This window comes from Salvelinus alpinus, chromosome 34 (assembly GCF_045679555.1).
Source record: "Salvelinus alpinus chromosome 34, SLU_Salpinus.1, whole genome shotgun sequence".
In the NCBI taxonomy this organism is placed as follows: Eukaryota; Metazoa; Chordata; class Actinopteri; order Salmoniformes; family Salmonidae; genus Salvelinus; species Salvelinus alpinus.
This window is the reverse complement of record NC_092119.1, coordinates 20295012-20308941: the sequence shown is the minus strand read 5'-3', so window position 1 is coordinate 20308941 and position 13930 is coordinate 20295012. Positions and strand designations below refer to the sequence as shown.

The following is a 13930-nucleotide window of genomic DNA, read 5'->3' as shown; positions in this document are numbered from 1 at the left end:
TTAGCTTGAGGGGTCTTTCTTCAGGGCAAGGCTTGAAATATTCTGAGTTCCATTTGATGCAGTCGTGCGTGCACTTTATCAAGACCCGTGGAGTGTGAACTAGCAACCGACCTACCTGGCAAGATTTCCGACACCTCTTAGTAACGACTATAATGGACAAAAGTAGCCAGCTAACTAGTCAAAGTCTGTAGAATATAGTCGACAAATGCTGGTGTTAAAGCCACGTAGCTATGCTAATGTATTTCATAAATCAAGCTCGCTAGTTGCAACCGCAACTTTTATCCAAGTAGTAGCAAGCTAGCAGTGAAGCACCCCTCGCTAACTTGGGTATTTTTTGCTAGCTAGCTTTCTGGGTGGCTGGTTAATATTCAGAGAGCCATACAACAGCTATTTGGTCACCCGTCATATTTTTTGGAGCAAGCTAGCTATCTGAACTAATTTTCTAATAACGCAGTCTTTAGCTGGGTAGTTGACCAGTTTAATCAGTTGGTCATCATAGTTTCGTCCAGCTAGCCAGTAGCTTAGCTAGCCAACTCGCTAACGTTACTTTGTTCGCTAGCTAGCAAACTAGCAAGGTGCTGCTGACCTAGCTAGCCGAAATTCAAATAGTTTTGTTGCTGTTTCTCCGTTTAAAAAATGCCTGCAATGATGGAAAAGAGTGGTTCAGAAATGTCTGGGAAAAGAAGGGGTAGGAATGCAGTGAATAATCCAAACAAAAGTTTTTCTACAAATGGAAATAGCAACAATTCATGGGAAGAAGGAAGTTCGGGCTGCTCCAGTGATGATGAGCATGGTAGGTCAACACAACGGTGGTAGCCTCGGTCACACTAAACTACTTCATACAAATGTACACTGATTCTAAATGTTAATCCTGTGTTTATTTAATGTTCAGGTAGTGGTGGTATGAGAGTTGGGACTCAGTATCAAGCCCTTGTGCCAGACTATGATCCAGGTGAGTCATTTTACCGTTCAGACAGTCGTAAAGCTATAACACGTTACCAGACATGATAGCCTCGAACAATTCCTGGTTGTCGATTCCACGAACCTTTACTAACCTATTCCACGAACCTTGACTAAACTGGCTTGTTACTGCTAGTCTTGATTCTTCTGACATTCCAACTACTGTCTACGGCTACATTTTGTTTAATGTTTGAATGGATTTAACTACACAACTCAATCACTGATGTTAAAATATATCCAATATATTTCAGCATTTTTAGATGCTGAATTAAAACATGTCTGAGATGAGATGGCTAATTAAAATGTTTAATTTACACCAGGCCCTAATTGTTGGGCGAACAACCATGGTTATTTATTGAGAGAGAGAAATATTGTTTAGATATGATTGCTACCCATCAAAGAAGGAAGCATTATGAAATTGATTGTGTAGCTGCTTTTACTTTATGATTGTAAGTCCTAACTGCTCATGGTCCATATTTGTTTTAAATTGTATAAATTGTCTCCATGAGATAATTGATTGGCTTGTGATGCTGATTTCACCAGTTTCCTTCTTTTTTTAAAGATAAAGGCAGAGTAGTTTAAGAGTAATGAAATCACTGGTAATCATTTAATCCCATTATTCCCCTATGTCAGAGATTGCCAAAGTGGCCGAGGAGAGGGACAACTTGGGCATGCGGGTGTGGATCCCCAGCCGGATCCTGGCCGAAGCTAAATGTAAGGAACATTCAAGCCATTTTCTCATTATATACTAAATGTAAAATAGTTGCTTTTACAAATCTGAAGTTTATCAGAAGCAAAAGATTAACTTAATGAATTAACTATACAATAATAGCAGAAATGGGTAGATGAGTGTTATTCCAGTCTTTTGTCTCTCTTTCCGTCTCTCTCTCTCTGTGTGTGCCCTTGACTTTTTCCACATTTTGGATTCGACTTTTTCAGCCACACCCATTGCTGACAGGCATTTAAAATTGAGCACACAGCCATGCAATCTCCATAGACAAACACTGGCAGTAGAATGGCCTTACTGAATAGCTCAGTGACTTAACTTGGCACTGTCATAGGATGCCACCTTTCCAACAAGTCAGTTCCTCAAATTTCTGCCCTGCTAGAGATGCCCCGGTCAACTGTAAGTGCTGTTATTAAGTGGAACCTTCTAGGAGTAACAACTGCTCAGCCGCAAAGTGGTAGGCCACACACAGAATGGGACAGCCGAGTGCTATAGTACGTAAAAGAACGTCTGTCCTCGGTTGCCGCACACAAGCTTAAGATCACTTAATGCAATGCCAAGCGTCGGCTGGAGTGGTGTAAAGCTCACCGCCATTGGACTCTGGAGCAGTGGAAATGCATTCTCTGGACTGATGAATCGCGCTTCACCAGCTGGCAGTCTGACAGATGCTACCTACCCCAATGCATAGTGCCAACTGTAAAGTTTGGTGGAGGAGGAATAATGGTCTGGGGCTCTATTTCATGGTTAGAACTAGACCCCTTAGTTCCAGTGAAGGGAAATCTTAACGCTACAGCATACAATGACATCCTAGACAATTCTGTGCTTCCAACTTTGTGGCAACAGTTTGGGGGGAAGGTCCTTTCCTGTTTCACCATGACAATGCCCCTGTGCACAAACCGAGGACCATAAAGAAATGGTTTGTTGAGATCGGTGTGGAAGAACTTGACTGACTTGCACAGAGCCCTGACCTTAACCCCATCTTTGGGATGAATTGGAATGCCGACTGCGACCCTGGCCTAATAACCCGACCTCACTAATGCTCTTGTGGCTGAATGGACGCAAATCCGGCAACAATGTTCCAACATCTAGTGGAAAGCCTTCCCAGAAGAGTGGAGTCTGCAAAGAGGGGACCAACTCCATATTAATGCCCATATTAATGCCCATGATTTTGCAATGAGATGTTAAATAAGCAGGTGTCCACATACTTTTGGTCATGCAGTGTATGTTAAGCTTAAATAAGTTCAGGATACAACATTTGGGTAAGAAGCCATAGTTGCATGGACTGTGCAATAATAGTGTATTAACATGATTCTTGATTGACTACCTATTATATGTACCACACACATACAATTATCTGTAAGGGCCCTCAGTCGAGCAGTGAATTTCGAACACAGATTCAACCATCTTCGCTGGCCATGGCAGAACACTGACATTCCTGTCCTGTAGGAAATCACGCACAGAACGAGCCGTGTGGCTGGTGGCATTGTCATGCTGGAGGGTCATGTCAGGATGAGCCTGCAGGAAGGGTACCACATGAGAGAGAAGGATGTCTTCTCTGTAACGCACAGCGTTGAGATTGCCTGCAATGACAACAAGCTCAGTCCGATGATGCTGTGACACATCGCCCCAGACCATGACGGATCCTCCACCTCCAAATCGATCCTGCTCCAGAGTCCCGGCCTTGGTGTAACGCTCATTCCTTCGATGATAAACGGGAATCCAACCATCACCCCTGGTGAGACAAAACCATGACTCGTGAGTGAAGCCAGTCCTGTCTGGTCCAGCGACGGTGGGTTTGTGCCCATAGGTGACGTTGTTGCCGGTGATGTCTGGTGAGGACCTGCCTTACAACAGGCCTACAAGCCCTCAGTCCAGCCTCTCTCAGCCTATTGCGGACAGTCTGAGCACTGATGGAGGGATTGTGCGTTCCTGGTGTAACTCGGGCAGTTGTGGTTGCCATCCTGTACCTGTCCCGCAGGTGTGATGTTCGGATGTACCGATCCTGTGCAGGTGTCACACGTGGTCTGCCACTGTGAGGACGATCAGCTGTCTGTCCTGTCTCCCTGTAGTGCTGTCTTAGGCGTCTCAAAGTATTGACATTGCAATTTATTGCCCTGGCCACATCGGCAGTCCTCATGCCTCCTTGCAGCATGCCTAAGGTGCATTCACGCAGATGAGCAGGGATCCTGGGAATCTTTCTTTTGGTGTTTTTCTGTCAGTAGATAGGCCTCTTTAGTGTCCTAAATTTTCATAACTGTGACCTTAATTGCCTACCGTCTGTAAGCTGTTAGTGTCCTAATGACAGTTTCACAGGTGCATGTTCATTAATTGTTTATTGTTCATTGAACAAGCATGGGAAACAGTGTACAATGAAGATCTGTGAAGTTATTTGGATTTTTACGAATTATCTTGGGAAAGACAGGGTCCTGGAAAAGTTTCTTTTTTTTGCTGGGTTCAGTGCCTTTGGAAAGTATTGACTTTTTCCACATTTTGTTACAGTACGTTAATGCCTTATTCTTAAATGGATTCCTCAGCAGTCTACACACACTACCCCATAATGACAAAGTGAAAACAAGTTTTTAGAAATGTTTGCAGTTATAAAAAACAAATACCTTTTTATTTATATAAGTATACAGACCCTTTTGCTATGAGATTTGAAATTGAGTAGGTGTATCCTGTTTCCATTGATCATCCTTGAGATGTTTCTACAACTTGATTGGAGACCACCTGATGTAAATTCAATTGTTTGTACATGATTTGGAAAGGCACACACCTGTCTTTATAAGGTCCCACAGTTGACAGTGCATGTCAACGCAAAAAAAACAAGCCATGAGGTCGAAGGAATTGTCCGTAGCGCACTGAGCCTTGATTGTGTCGAGGGACAGATCTGGGGATGGGTGCCAAAAAATGTCTGCAGCATTGGTCCCCAAGAACACAGTGCCCTCCATCATTCTTAAATGGAAGAAGTTTGTAAGCTCCAGAGTTTCTCTGTGGAGATGAGAGAACCTTCCAGAAGGACAACCATCTCTGCACCACTCCACCAATCAGACCTTTATGGTAGAGTGGCCAGACTGAATCCACTCCTCAGTAAAAAGCTCATGACAGCCCGTTTGGAGTTTGTCAAAAGGCACCTAAAGTACTCTGACCATGAGAAACGAGGTTGAACTCTTTGGCCTGAATGCCAAGCGTCATGTCTGGAAGAAACCTGGCACCATCCCTACGGTGATGCATGGTGGTGGCAGCATCGTGCTTTGGGGATGTTTTTCAGCGGCAGGGACTGGGAGACTTGTCAGGATCGAGGGAAGGATGCAGAGCAAAGTACAGAGAGATCCTTGATGAAAACCTGCTCCAGAGTGCTCAGGACCTCAGACTAGTGCGAAGGTTCACCTTCCAGCAGGACAACAACCCTAAGCACACAGCCAAGAAAATGCAGGAGTGGCTTCAGGACAACTCTCTGAATGTCCTTGAGTGGCCCATCCACAGCCTGGACTTGATCCCGATCAAACATCTCTGGAAAGACCTGAAAATAGCTGTGCAGCGACTCTCCCTATCCAACCTGACAGAGCTTGAGAGGATCTGCAGAGAAGAATGGGAGAAACTCCCCAAATACAGGTGTGCCAAGCTTGTAGCTTCATACCCAAGAAGACTCGTCAGTAATCGCTGCCAGAGCAGCTTCAACAAAGTACTCAGCAAAAGTTCTGAATACGTATTATAAATGTGATATTTAATTTATTTGATACATTTGCAAACATTTCTAAACCTGTTTTTGCTTTGTCACTATGGGGTATTGTTTGTAGATTGATGGGGGGAGGGGAACACATTTTAATACATTTTAAACTTTCCGAATGCACTGTACATACATTCCCTGTGGGGACGACACTTATTAATGATGCCGGTAACTGATGTGGTAAACAATGCTATCGGATGAGTCCCGGAACATATTCCAGTCTGTGCTAGCGAAACAGTCCTGTAGCTTAGCATCAGCTTCATTGGACCACTTCTGTATTTAGTTTTTGCTTGTAAGCAGCAATCAGGAGGATAGTTATGGTCAGATTTTCCAAATGGATGGTGAGGGAGAGCTTTGTGCACGTCTCTGTGTGTGGAGTAAAGGTGAACTCAAATTTGTTTTGCCTGTAGTTGCACAGGTGGCATGCTGGTAGAACTTAGATAAAACGGATTTCAGTTCTCCTGCGTTAACCAGCTACTAGGAGCGCCACCTGCGTGAGCATTTTCTTGTTTGTGTATGGCCCTATATAGCTTGTTGAGTGCAGTCTTAGTGCCAGCATCGGTTTGTGGTGGTAAAAAGACAGCTAGGAAAAATATAGATAAACAGTATAGTCTACAGATTATCATAAGGTATTTTAACTCAGGCGAATAGAACCTCAAGACTTCCTTAGTATTAGAGGTTGCGCACCAGCTGTTTACAAAGAGACACTCCCTCTCCTGAGCATCCCCAACACTGCCAGTCGGCCCTGCTAGATTAATATTTTCCACATCCTTGTTCAGCCATGACTCTCAGGAAAATAGGTTATAACAGTTTTTTAGATCATGTTGATAGGATAGTCTCTGATGGAGCTTGTCCAGTTTATTCTCCAGTGATTGCATGTTTGTCAATAGAACAGAGGGTAGGCGGTTTATCCACTCGCAGACGTAGTCCCTTCAGGTATCCCGCACGTCGGCCTCTATAGCGCCACCACCGCCTCCTTCTCAGAGTGTCCGGGATTTGGGTCTTGTATAATCAATATGTTCTCCACCTCTGACTCATTGAAGTAGAAGTCCTCACCCAAATTGAGGTTAGTGATAGCTGTTCTGATGTCCAGAAGCTCTTTTCAGTCATAGGAAATTATGGTAGAAACATGAAACAATCCCCAAAATGTTTTTAAATCCACAGTTTAAAAAAATATGCAAAATAGCACAATTGATCAGGAGCTTTCTAACTCTGCATTGTTGGGAAAGTAAGCATTTCACGGTAAAGTCTACACCTGTTGTATTTCTCACTTGCACCAAACACATTAGATTTTTTAAATTAGATTTTTCATTTTATTTGAGCCTGTAAAACATCTGCTAAAAAAAATACATTTGAATATCCCTTTGAGCTTGGTGAAGTTATTAATTACATATTGGATGGTGTACTGTATCAATACACCCAGTTATTACAAAGATACAGGCATCCTTCTGAACTGATGCTAGAGAGGAAGGAATACGCTCAGGGATTTTACTATGAGGCCAATGGTGACTTTAAAACAGATAGGAGAAAACTGAAGATGGATCAACAACATTGTAGTTACTCCACAATACTAACCTAATTGAAAGAGTAAAAAGAAGGGTGGCTGTAAATTAAAAAGCATTATCCTGTTTCCAATAACATACAAAATGTTATGTTTGGGGCAAATCCAATACAACACTCTCCATATTTTCAAGCATAGCTGTGGCTGCATCATTTTATGGGTATGCTTGTAACCCCCAAAATAAAAACATCTATAAATAAATGGAATGGAACTAAGCACAGGCAAAATTCTAGAGGAAAACCTGCTTCAGTCTGCTTTCCACCAGACACTAGGAAATGCATTAACCTTTTAGCAGGACAGTAACCTGAAACACAAGGCCAAATCTTTAATGGAGTTGTTTACCAAGAAGACAGTGATGTTCCTGAATGGCCGAGTAAGATTTTCAAGTAGATTTTAAGTCAAAACTCTATGGCAAGCTTGAATTAAAAAATAAATAATGTGCAAATGCTGCATATTCCAGGTGTGGAAAGCTTTTAGAAACTTACCCAGAAAGACTCACAGGTATAATCGCTGCTTCCACAAAGTATTGACTCGGTGTGAATACTTATTTAAATTAGATTTCTGTATTTCATTTTCAATACATTTGCAATGTATAAAACAAGTTTTAACTTTGTCATTATGGGGTATTGTGTGTAGACGGGTGAGAAAATATATGCATGTCATCCATTTTGAATTCAGGCTGTAACAAAACACTGTGGAATAAGTCAAGGGGTATATACTTTTTGAAGGCACTATATACTATTTTTGTTTTTTACAGTGGATGAATACATTGCAATTACCAAAGAGAAGCATGGGTACAACATGGAGCAGGCACTGGGGATGCTTTTCTGGCACAAGCACAACATTGAGAAGTCCCTGGCAGATTTGCCCAACTTCACACCTTTCCCAGATGAGTGGTCAGTGGAGGACAAGGTCCTGTTTGAACAGGGCTTTAGCTTCCACGGAAAAACTTTCCACCGTATACAGCAGATGGTGAGAGACTTAAAAAAAATAATGTTTTAATCTGCTTAAAACCGAATACTTCATTATACTTCATTGACAAACATTGTAACACATAGTTGACCATGGCACATGAGACACTAAATGCTAATTTGGGGTGCCCATTGTGTGATGTCTCTAAACAAAAAATAATGTAGAAAAATGTGTTTTCCTTGATTGATAAGGTCTTCTTGTTCTAGTTGCCTGACAAGTCCATTGCCAGCTTGGTTAGATTTTACTACTCTTGGAAGAAGACACGGAGCAAAACCAGTGTCATGGATCGCCACGCACGCAAGCAGAAGAGGGAACGAGAAGAGAGGTATGAAAAGTGTGTGCTTTTGTTTAAAATGCATGAACCACATTCTCTCTTCCTTTTAAAAACTTAAATTGGTTAGAATAACATATTGTAATCTTGGTAAGTCAGGCCAAGAATACATTTTTCTATGTATAAATGTTTTGCTTCATCTTTTTAGTGAGAATGAGGCTGAGGAGACCAATGGTAACACTCCAAGGGATGTAGTGTACGAACCAAATAAGGACGAGAAGAAAGAGGTGGGTCTGTTCAGAGGCTCTTGTAACTTAATACACAAAATATATGCTGTTTTATTGAACCAACTAACATGTAGATTTTCTGTTTCAGCTGGGTGCTGCACCTGAGAAACAGGAGATAAAACCAGTACCAGTGGTACAGAGGGTAGCTTCTAAATATTTTCATTACCATTTGAATAGAAACATACATAATTCATGTTGAATTCTCCCTACTTTTGATACTTCGGCCATTTTAACCCAAATCTATTCCTTTACGCCTAGCCGAATACTAGTATGGCAGAGAAGCTGACCCAAGTGAAGAAAGAACCCCAGGGTCCTCCAGGGAAGAACCAGCATCGTGCTAAAAAGAAGCCTCCTAAAGGAATGCACCTGAGCCAGGGAGACGTAGCTGCTATGTCCACCAGCACCCCTGCTGCAGTCGGTGTGCTGAGGCAAATCGACATGGAGCTGGTTGCCATCAAACGGCAGGTTAGTCTTGACATCAATACATTAATCTTCTCTGTGATAGGATTTTCTTCTCCTCTGATGAGAGTAAGTTTTGCATCAATCATGTATTTATGTTAATTGGAGATTTGTGTGAAAATTAAGAACAGGACCTAAAGTATCCTCAGTATTCACCCGTGTCCGGATGAGAGATGAGTTAACCTAGAAATGTTTCCTGAATGAGTTTTATCCCTTTTCTAGATCCAGAGCATCAAACAGAATAACAGTGCTCTGAAGGACAAGCTTGACGTGGGAGTGGACCACTTCAGAGTACCTGAGGTAAAGCTATTGCTTACCTAGAGTTCTGACCATCTAATTTGGTCTCTTTCTCCATAGAATGAATGTTACTCTTGTGGCTTGTAACCAGGGGTTGGAACAAAAATGATTTTCCAATCGTTCCGTTCTGAAATTCTTTCACTAATCAGTGCGGATAGAGCAGCTTGCTATGGAGCGACTGAAATTTTGCGAGTAGGGAAAGAGTGAGAGATGAAGTTGGCTTGATGCCCTGGGCATCTTGTTATGACATACATTATCTGAATTAGATCCATAGAATTATACCTATGGAGGAGCGGTTTCTATGAACAAGCTTGAATGTCTTTGAACTTCCGAGATTTGGCTTAACGTTGGACCAGAGCTAGCTAACAAGCTTATGAATGCAGAGTGGCACCAGAATTAAAATTAAAAACACGTCTTACCATTTTGTAGTTAATAAAACGTAGTGAACTGAAGAAAAATAAACCCAACATTTTACTGAGTTACAGTTCATGGAAGGAAGGAAGTCAGTCAGTCAATTGAAATAAATAAATTAGTCCCTAATCTATGGATTTCACATGACTGGGAATAAAGATAAACATCTGTTTGTCACAGATACCTTTAAAAAAAAGAGGCTGGGGCGTGGATCAGAAAACCAGTCGGTATCTGGTGTGACCTCCATTTGCCTCATGCAGTACAACATATCTCCTTCGCATAGAGTTGATTAGGCTGTTGATTGTGGCTTGTGGAATGTTGTCCCACTCTTCAATGGCTGTGCGAAGTTGCTGGATTGTGGCGGAAACTGGAACATACTGTCGTACACGTCGATCCAGAGTATCGCCAACATGCTCAATGGATGACACGTCTGAGTATGCAGGCCATGGAAGAACTGGGACATTTTCAGCTTCCAGGAATTGTGTACAGATTCTTGTGACATGGAGCTGTGCGTTATCATGCTGAAACATGAGGTGATGGCGGTGGCTGAATGGCACGACAATGGGCCTCAGAATCTCTTCCCAGTATCTCTGAGGATTCAAATTGCTATCGATAAAATGCAATTGTGTTTGTCCGTAGATTATGCCTGCCCATACTATAACCCTACCGCCACCACAGGGCACTCTGTTCTCAAAGTTGACATCAGCAAACCGCTCGCCCACACAACGCCATACACGCTGTCTGCCACCTGCCCGGTACAGTTGAAACCGGCATTCATCCGTGAAGAGCACACCTCTCCAGCATGTCTGGCCTTCGAAGGTGAGATTTTCCCACTGAAGTCGGTTACGACGCCGAACTGCAGTCAGGTCAAGACCCTGGTGAGGATGAGGAGCACGCAGATGATCTTCCCTGAGATGGTTTCTGACAATTTGTCAGAAATACTTCAGATGTGTAAACCCACCGTTTCATGAGATATCCGGGTGGCTGGTCTCAGTTTATCCCGCAGGTGAAGAAGCTGGATGTGGAGGTCCTGGGCTGGCGTGGTTACACATGGTTGTGAGACCCGTTGAACGTACTGCCAAATTCTCTTAAACAACGTTAAAGGTGGCTTATGGTAGCGAAATTAACATTTTAATTATCTGGCAACAGCTCTGGTGGACATTTCTGCAGTCAGCATGCCAATTGCACGCTTCTTCAACTTGAGACATCTGTTGTGTTGTGACAAATCTGCACATTTTAGTGGCCTTTTATTGTCCCCAACACAAGATTCACCTGTGTAATGATCATGCTTTAATCAGCTTCTTGATATGCCATAGCTGTCAGGTGGATGGATTATTTTGGCAAAGGAGAAATGCTCACTAACAGTGATGTAAATAAATTTGTTCACACAATTTGAAAGAAATAAGCTTTTGTGCATATGGAATATTTCTGGGGTCTTTTATTTCAGCTCATGAAACATATTTCCAACACTTTACATGTTGCATTTTTATATTTTTGTTCAGTATAAATAGTATCCTTAACTAGCATTGAAAAAGTTAATCCATTATTCTATAGTAAAAAACCTCTCCCTAATTTCTGAATACGCTCAAACACACTGGCAAAGATTTTCAGGTGGCATGCAGACACTGAAATACGTTTGAGTGACAGTGAGGACTTTGCGTAGTTGCTTTGTTGCAGATTCTTTGTGGGACTGAAAACAAATGCTCGGAACGTAAAAGAACATTACTAACTGGTTCCCATGCTTTTAAAAAAGCGGTTATGGTCCGGAACAGTATAGATCACTTTCGTTCCCGATTCTGTTCCTAGAAGAAGAAAAAAAATATCTGGTTTTCTGAACTGGTTCCAACTCCTGCTTTTAACTCATTATGACCTGTGGTGTATGTCATGTTTGCGTGCCAGTGGTAACATGACCATTCATGTCTCAGGTGACCCAGAAGTTCAACACTCGCTGGACAACAGAGGAGCAACTGCTTGCTGTACAAGGTAATTGATTTCAATTGCAACAGATGTGTAGAGATTAGAGAAAGGGAGGAGATAGAAAATGTAACCAACTGAAATGGGGCCCATGTGAAAAGTCATGGTATAAAGAATTCCATCTTAAATTGTTTTGCTGGGGGCACATAATCTATATTTGTATAAAATGTTTCTTCCCTCCATTGTAACATCTTCCAGCCATCAGAAAATATGGGCGGGACTTCCAGGCTATCTCGGACGTGATTGGCAACAAGTCAGTGGTGCAGGTGAAGAACTTCTTTGTTAACTACCGCCGACGCTTCAACCTGGATGAGGTGCTGCAGGAATGGGAGGCTGAGCATGGGATGGAGGGAGCAGCCAAGGGAGGAGAGGAGGAGAAAATGGACACATCTTCTACTGAGGATGGAGCCACCACCCCTGTGGTGCCAGAGGATCAAAAAGAGGTCTGTGACTGACCAATTTGATTGCATTCCATTATGGATTTTTTTATTTTTATCTAAAGGGTTTGATTGGCTAAATTCAGTTATCAATCTCAGTATGAAATGAGACAATTTGCACTTTGCCCTACTATTTTAGTGGTCCCCTTTTTTATCTGCACCAGTATAGTAATTCAGAGGGATGTACAAAGAATTCCAGTCTTTAATTTCAGCTTGATTTTCCAGATGTATTAATTGCAAATACTCCCCATTGTCCCTTTACAGGAATCATCGCCAGTGGCGGCAAAACAACCTCTGGCATCCTGAGTGGTCGGCCATCTTGGATTATTCTGTTGGCGGACCTCCTCCCTCTGAGATTTTACTTTTGTGCTGAAGAGGCGATGATTAATCTGAATCTGCACAGGTTACATCCTGTCTGTGTGTCCTTCTTCAAGAAGGTCATTCCTGTTACCTTTTCCCCAATTCAAGAATGTTTTGCAGCTGCCCACCAATTAACTCAAGCACCATTCTTCAGCCGGGCTGACAGTCAAAGTAACCAGGATTATCTGACTGCACTTTATCCCATCACTGTTTTTGTCACCTTGGTGAGAAGGAAAACTTCTGTATCAAATTTAACTTGTTTTTGTATCTGGCCTCTACCCTGTCACTCAACATTACAGATGATCCCTGTGATCTAGACCACAATACACATTTCATTTTATCCTTCTGTAACCCTCTTTACTTTGTAAAGACTGGTTTTGGTTGTGTAGTATTTAATCACAATAGGTCTCATTATGAAATGACCCTGTGGATTACTATCCTGTCATTCTGTGTGCTTGACGAAGATGTCTTTGTACACCAGGCAGCCATAAAGAAAAACACCCCAATAAATACCATCACAGTGTTGGAGATTAGGTGAGTCAGGCCAGTTGTACCCCCGACACACAGTACGTAGGATTAGAGGATGGCATTTCCACAGGAACATTTCATATTGAGACCCAGTGCAAGTTGATACTACACAACCATTTCTATTTGTCTTCTTCCTCCCTAACCTTTTGTCTGTGACCCTAGTGCATATTTATAAATAATGCATTAGTTGTTGTAATTAATGTAAGGAACTTTAAATAGGAGCTGTTAAACATTGCGAGGATGTCCATTTTCAGTTTACTAGTAACCTCAGGACAATCGGGTCAACACAATTATGTTATGAATGATTTTTAGTTGAAAGGACTGTTGAATGAGAAGTTAAGTAGATGAATGAGAGAATTTTGACATTTTAATTTAAACATTTTGAGTTTGAAGTGTGTTATTTGTCAGTTCAAACCCTGTCCCTTTCGCAGCAACCTGCCTATGCTATTCAACTGTTTTTAATGTACTGATAACATGATTTAGCGTACTGTTTTGAAACTTTTTTTTATATATATTTGTGAAGAAATTGTGAATGCCTGAGGTGGGGTTTTAATGTGTGTACATTTTATTGCTGTCATTTACCATTGTGTATTCATTTTGCTCATCAATTAACCATAAATAAATTTGAAGGATTTATAGGGACATTTAAAAGATTTCACTGGATGCTCATTTGTCTTTTCCTGCTATTTGCTTCTAGCCTGGTCCCAGACCTGTTTGTGCTCTTGCCAACTCCATTGCTTATTGTCAGTCACAACATGGCACAAACAGGTTGAAACTGAAGCTAATTTGTTCTGTCTTTCAGCACAGCTTGTCATATTTAGGTCAACTCTATGTTAGGAAGGTGTTCCAAATGTTTGGTACACTGTGTATATAAAACCTTGAGTGATGAGCAGTTCAAGGGATGATGCCTTTTCTGAAGAAGGATCATGAAGTATTGTTTCAGAACAGATAGCACAACT

At 41.8% G+C, this 13930-nt stretch overlaps 1 protein-coding gene across 3 annotated transcripts; it reads left to right on the top strand.

The window, feature by feature from the left end:
* Window positions 1-13624, top strand: LOC139563869 (REST corepressor 1-like). Of its 3 annotated transcripts, none has more exons than XM_071382849.1 (12): window positions 1-793; window positions 893-952; window positions 1594-1674; window positions 7733-7947; window positions 8154-8272; window positions 8427-8505; window positions 8594-8647; window positions 8764-8970; window positions 9187-9264; window positions 11598-11655; window positions 11845-12089; window positions 12348-13624. In XM_071382849.1, exons 1-12 carry the CDS (start codon window positions 637-639, stop codon window positions 12387-12389), a joined length of 1395 nt encoding a protein of 464 aa, XP_071238950.1. In that variant the 5' UTR covers window positions 1-636; the 3' UTR covers window positions 12390-13624. The 3 variants fall into 3 exon arrangements, with proteins under 3 accessions (XP_071238950.1, XP_071238948.1, XP_071238949.1); XM_071382847.1 differs by having other exon boundaries at window positions 6-797; window positions 897-952; window positions 8154-8281; XM_071382848.1 differs by having other exon boundaries at window positions 10-797; window positions 897-952.
* Window positions 13625-13930: the final 306 nt, after the last annotated feature.

What these genes read in the sequence shown, in the direction of transcription:
- LOC139563869 (XM_071382847.1), top strand. Translation starts at nt 637, where the DNA reads ATGCCTGCAATGATGGAAAAGAGTGGTTCAGAAATGTCTGGGAAAAGA. An exon ending in TCCACCGTATACAGCAGATG is followed by an intron (nt 7,948 to 8,153) that starts GTGAGAGACTTA and finishes TTCTTGTTCTAG; the next exon opens with TTGCCTGACAAGTCCATTGC. An exon ending in ATAAGGACGAGAAGAAAGAG is followed by an intron (nt 8,506 to 8,593) that starts GTGGGTCTGTTC and finishes TTTCTGTTTCAG; the next exon opens with CTGGGTGCTGCACCTGAGAA.